Here is a 6,249-nt window from a genome sequence, read left to right as displayed (position 1 = left end):
TTTAATCATCACTAAAACTGGAGAAAATCACACTATAGGAGAGAATTTAATAAAACCGTCAATATCAGCATTTCTTAAAACGGTTCTTGAAAAAGATGACAAAGATGTAAAAGCTATGCCACTCAGTGACAATACTGTTAGCAGAAGAATAGACGATATGAGTGAGGATATTGAAAAACAACTTATTGTTGAAAAGCTGAAAACAAGAAAATTCTCCTTGCAAATGGATGAATCAACTTTGAGAGACAGTGAGGCAGTATTGATAACTTACGTAAGATATATTGATAAAGGACATTTTGCTGAAGAAATGTTGTTCTGTAAAAGATTAGAAAGCACACTACCTCCAAAGATATATATAATAAGCTAAAAAACTACTTAGATGTCAATGATATACCAATGAAAAATATAACATCTTGTGCTGCAGATGGTGCTCCCAATATGATGGGCAAGAAAAATGGCTGCTTAAAATTGATGAAAGATGCAAATCCAGAAATGATTCTTGTGCATTGTGTTATTCATAGGGAAAACTTGGTAGCTAAAAACATCTCGCCTCTTCTGAATGAAGTATTACATACACTAATAAAGTGTGTTAATGCTATTAAAGCTAGTGCCAAATGTGAGCGTCTTTTCAAGCTATTTTGTGAAGAACAAAATGAAGACCATGTGAGACTTTTACTTCATACTGAAGTAAGATGGCTATCTAAAGGAAACTGTTTGAAAAGATTTATGGAACTGCTTGATACTCTTAGTGATTTTTTAAGCGACAAACCTGAAATGAAGTATCTGTTAACAATAGATGGTAAAGCATTTGTGAGTTATTTAGCCGATATCTTTGAAAAACTAAATATATTAAATAAGCAACTTCAAGGAACAAATAAAACTCTTGTCGATGCAAAAGCAAAGATATTTGGTTTCATTACCAATATTGAGTTATGTCAGAAACATATTAACAACAAAAACTTTAAACGGTTTCATTGGCTCCAAAAATGTGAAGTAACTGATACCGCTTTACTTGTTATTGTCAATCATTTGAATATTCTATAGGCTGATTTAAAAGAAAGATTTTCTGATTTAAAACAAATTGATTTCCCAACATGGATGATGCAGCCAATGTTAGTGGATTTGTCTGATATATCAAATATGCAGTATCAAGAAGAACTCACAGAATTGCAAAATGATGAGTCAGTTAAAGCTTTATTTAATATCAAAGGAGCAATGGCATGGCTTTGTGAGGAAACAGAAATCAAATACCCAAATTCAACCAAATGTGCAAGAAAACTATTGCCACTGTTTCCATCTTCATTTTTAGCTGAATGTGGATTTAGTGCTGTAAATGATTTACTGGTAAAAAAAAGAAATCGGCTGGATATAACACAACGTGGAGACTTGAGACTAAAGCTAACCAAATTGGAACCTAATATAAAATCTCTGTGCAGCAAGCATCAAGCACAAGGATCACACTAAATTAAAATAATAAATTAATATAGAAAAATCTGTATTAAAATTATTTGGAATTTAAATTTCTGTTTTTCATTATATGTTTTGAAATTTTACTTACTGTGTTTTGTTAACAATTTCCTAGTGATTTCTTCCTAGAACCTATCATTTATGTTTATTAAGTGAACAAATCAATTTCTTACTGTTAAAAATTATGTATGTTACATAGGGGGGACATAAAAATTTTAGAAAGGTTAAGGTGGGGCATGGCACAAAAAAGGTTGGGAAACACTGAGTTAGACCCTACCAGCCCTAAAATGTTGCTATAAGAAAATGACCCTGGTGGAGGCCTTTGGGAAGGTTGCCCATAGAAGTATTCTGGGCTAGGTAAAAAAGCAGAGAGAGCATCTGAGAAGGTCACAACCAAGAAGAAGTCTCAGGAGGCATAAACATGGCTATATTCAGAGTGGTGAGGAAGTCAGCAGGGTTGTAGCATGGGCCCTGGAAATAAGTGAGACCCTGTTCTGTGTGCTGAGGCAACATGGTGGGAGAAGCAGGGGGTGATTTGAAGTTACCATCTCAGAACTCTCAGACTTAGTCTTTATTGAGCACTTACTGAATACGGTCCCTGTGCACTTTATGTACATCACAGCAGTGTTTCCTGACATACTACGCAAGTCCCTAGGGCATATGAAGTGACTTTAGAAAGGACACCGAAAACATTTATATTTTAATATAAATGTATTTCTGTATAGTTTACCCTCTAGGTGTGGCAAGTGGCATTAGTTTTTGTTTATAATTTAGTTATAAAGCATCCTTTTGAAACTTTAAGTTTTAAAAAGTGACCCGACTTAAAGAAAAATATTTATTAAGTAAACATCCAGCTGGTACATAGATATTACAAATTTGCAAGAAGGTTACACAAATCCACTGAAATTTGAGAAACACTGTGCTTTAGCATGTAAGCATCTCATTCCTAGTTCTTTGGTTGCAAGTAACAGATAAGTAAGCTTAAGCAAAATATGAGAAAGTATTTGACAAGGAACTCTCAGGGCCCCAAAGGAAAAGTGCAGTTGTGCCTCAAGAGGGGCGTGGCCAGGATGAGGAGGGCAGCAGGCCCCTGAAGCACCGCCCTCCCCTCTCCAGGCTCCTGGGGTCTCCCTCTGCTCTCTGCCTTGCTCTGCACATCTCCAGCTTCTCTCTGAGCAGAGCCATTTTCTCTGGGACCTTCATGTAGATGGCCGCCCTCTACCACCCTCCCAACCCAGAATATATACAAAGACAGACACACACACACTCACAGCTCCAGAGTTTTTACATCGTCAGGTGAGTGACCTGCAGAGCCTGAAAGAGCACCCCTGAATCTTGCTCTTTATACCTGAGAAAGTGAACCTGGCTGGCTCAACTGGAGCCCGGTGCTCACCTCTCATCATTCAACTCCTACATGACTAAGGGGCACAACCCTCAGAAAAAGGGAGAATCTGGGATTAACAATCACCTTGACCAAGAGGCATCCACCTCGGTAACTTAAATCACTGCTCATACACGCCCTATGAGGTAGGAAATTCAGCTTGCAGCCCCTCAGCAGGAAGTGGCAATGCCGAGACTTGAACCTGGGTCTGTGTGACTCCAAAGCTGCACTATCTACCCAGTCACACAGCTACCACCGTAGACCCAAACAGATAACTGGCCCACTGGGGGCAAGTTATCAAAATCAATCCAGTGCTTGCCTAGTAGATGGACAACAAGAACCCCAACTTTAAGAGGACACTATCTGGAAGGAAAGATGATTTCTTAGAGGGCCCACAAGGCTCTGGAAACCAGAGAAGGCTTCTCCAATTCCTGGGTCTGGGTCTGCCAGATTCATACTGTGGGCATTCAGCTCAGGGTGCAAGAGGAGGCTCATTTGAAAATATTTGCTGAAAATCACTAGCAGGCATCTAGAGATCCTCAAGAAGTTTACACTTCTTCATCCAGAATTCAAAATGTCTGCTGGCCCTTAGGACTAAAACTGCTCCTCCCACCTCCTAGAAGCTAAATTAAGAAGGGTCCCCTAGAAAGCAAGGCAGGGAGGAAACCTGACAGGCTCCTTCCATACCGGGGACCTCCCCCTACACACAGACACTTCCCAGCCTCTGCTTCCACCCCCATGGAAGCCTCTGGGCATTGTGGTGCCCTGCATGGCCAGAGTTCAGCCTCGAGGGGTCTTTGCCCACCGACAGTGGGTGGCTGCCCAACAGGAAGTACTTCATCAGTCCATTATTGAGACAGACAGATGGATGTGGTGATTGTGTCTCTCCCACTCCCCCAGAGGTGACAGGCCGGACACGAGGCCCATGCAGAAAGGCACGTACATCTGCTTCAAGAAATAAGCTTCCCATCCACCGTTTGGTCTATGCACATTTTATCTTCTCTGCTCACCATTCAGGATAGGTTGTTGGATGAGTGAAGAGAAGTTTCCACTGAGACAATTCCCTAAGAAGTGTCACAGAGACCTTGTGCCAGTGGATAGAGATAGGGTGGCACCATCCTTGCCCAAAAGTCTGCCCCAAAGATACTGCCACATTACCAAGGGAGTGTCCCTTTCCTCAAACCCCCTTCTCTGCCTTTACAGTGATAAAGGGGGTGGTTTCCCAAAAGGTTACATCATATTTTCTTGGGATGCTGCCCTCGTCGGGAGAAGTGAGTAGCTCAGAGTCTGCAGCCAAGGTCAGCCCCTGGCTCTGACTTTCCTCGCAGAGCTATCAGATTTAGGCACTCGGGATAAGGTCACCAGCCAAGGTTACTACAGCAGGTGCCCAGAGGTGCTCATTCAAGGAGTTCATTCAAGTTCAGGATTTCCAGCAGTCTGGTTCTTTCATCATCTTCACCTTGAAGAGGTAGCTTCCATATCTAATGGGCCCCCAGTGCCCAGAGAGGAGGTGCCCAGGCCACAGTAAATACTGTGGAAGGGTCCCCTAGAAAGCAAGGCAGGGAGGAGGCTTCTTCCCCCAAGTCAGTCATGATGTCCATGAAAGAGAAGCCTCTGGGCCTGGCCCCATCAATCAAAGACTAATTTTTAAGGGAATTGGCAGGGACATGGTTGAGCGGCAGGACCACTTCTGTGCCTGTCTCCGTGGTGGCCAGGGGGCACTTCCGGCTGCTGCGCATGCTGTGTAACTTCTCGGTTAGGTGCTTGCGGAACTTCTTGGTGAGGAAACAGTAGATGATGGGGTCTAAGACACAGTTTGTGCTGAGGAGGCAGAGGGTGACCTGATGTGCATCGTTAATAGCCTGGTGGAAGTCGTCCCGAAAGCCCAGCTCAGCGAGGGTCCAGGGCAGCTGCACAATGTGGTGAGGCACAAAGCATATGATGAACACAGCCAGGACCGTGCAGACCATCCAGAGAGCCCGGCGCTTGACTTCCGCATTGCGCTGCAGCTGCGCGGGTTGCATGAGCAGTGTGCGGATGATGACCAGGTTGCAGAAGAAGATGATGAGAAAGACAAGGAAGAAGCCAACCACGAGGAAGATGTGAATGATGAGGACCGGCATGCTGCCCTTGTCATAATGTTCAAAGCAGCGGGTGATGTTGCCTGAGCCGGTCTTATTGGGTACTATGTTGGTGGAGTCCAGGACAAAGAAGTAGGATGCAGCGGCCACAATGGACACCCAGATGACCAGGGACAAAGAGATGCCACGCTTGCGGGTGGTAGCCTGAGCAGTCTTGATGGGCCGTGTCACTGCCTGGAAGCGGTTGTAAGTGATGACAGCCAGGAAAGCCACTGAGCAGTAGGTGTTGATGAAGAAGAAGCAGCCAGCCAGATTGCACAAGAATGCAGGAAGGATCCAATTCCCCTGGTGGTAGTAGTAGAAGATCCACAGGGGCAGGGTGACCAAGAAGAGCAGGTCGGCCATGGTGAGGTTTACCATGAAGATCTTTATCTCATTAAGTTTCTTGGAAGGGTACAGGTAGACAAAGACCCACAGCACGTAGCTATTGGCGATAACCCCCAGCACAAAGATGATGCTGTAAGCAATCGGGAAGAGGGTGTATCGGAACTCAGAGTCTACACGAGAGGAATCATTTGTCCCCATCGCTCTGGACTGAAGAGGTAGCTGGTCACAGTGTGCTGCCTGTGCCTGGAAGATCACACAGGAATTCTAGTTAGTGAAGGGCCAATGAGGGACTATCTTACTTCATCAATTCCAAGACTCCCATGTTGCACATTTTTAAAACTCTAAAGTCAATGGTAAAATCAATTAATTAACGGCATCTATTTTCTTCCTACATGAAATAATTTTTAATGAATTATTAAATTATGTGAGGTTTAATGAAATCAATGGCAGTGGAAACACTTGAAGAAACTTATATATCCTTAAACAGGTAAGTTTAAAGAAACAACTAGTTCTAACTGAATTTTTTTTCTTCCTTTTCCAAGTGAAAGTAGGGGAGATATGCCTGACCTGTGGTGGCGCAGTGGGATAAAGCATCGACCTGGAACACTGAGGTCGCCGGTTCGAAACCTTGGGCTTGCCTGGTCAAGGCACATATGGGAGTTGATGCTTCCTGCTCCTCCCCCTTCTCTCTCTCTCTCTGTCTCTCTCTCTCACTCCTCTCTCTCTAAAAAAAAAAATCAATAAATAAAATATTAAAAAAAAAAAAAAAAAAAAAAAGAAAGTAGGGGAGATAGAGATACAGACTTCCACATCTACCCCAACTCGAATCCACTGGCAACTCCCGTCTGGGGCTGATGCTCTGCCCATCTGGGCCATGCTAGTAATGGAGCTATTTTTAGTGCCTGAGGCAGAGGCTCCAAAGAGCCATCCTCA

The 6,249-nt window shown here is 43.6% G+C and overlaps 1 protein-coding gene across 6 annotated transcripts in view; it reads right to left on the bottom strand.

Moving 5' to 3' along the window:
* Positions 1 to 1,367: 1,367 nt before the first annotated feature.
* PTAFR (platelet activating factor receptor) overlaps positions 1,368 to 6,249 on the bottom strand; it is a 37,527-nt gene continuing 32,645 nt past the window's right edge. For 5 of the 6 annotated variants that reach the window (XM_066269922.1, XM_066269926.1, XM_066269925.1 and 2 more), the window contains one exon: positions 1,368 to 5,559. In XM_066269922.1, coding sequence (XP_066126019.1) covers positions 4,489 to 5,559 — 1,071 coding nt within the window. In that variant the 3' untranslated portion in view covers positions 1,368 to 4,488. Of the gene's footprint in view, positions 5,560 to 5,883; positions 6,041 to 6,249 lie in introns of all 6 variants that reach the window. The other variant, XM_066269924.1, reaches the window with a different exon arrangement.

Source organism: Saccopteryx bilineata, chromosome 3, assembly GCF_036850765.1.
Source record: "Saccopteryx bilineata isolate mSacBil1 chromosome 3, mSacBil1_pri_phased_curated, whole genome shotgun sequence".
Taxonomy (NCBI): Eukaryota; Metazoa; Chordata; class Mammalia; order Chiroptera; family Emballonuridae; genus Saccopteryx; species Saccopteryx bilineata.
Note: the sequence above shows the minus strand (reverse complement) of the source record. Positions and strands in the feature narration are given on the sequence as shown.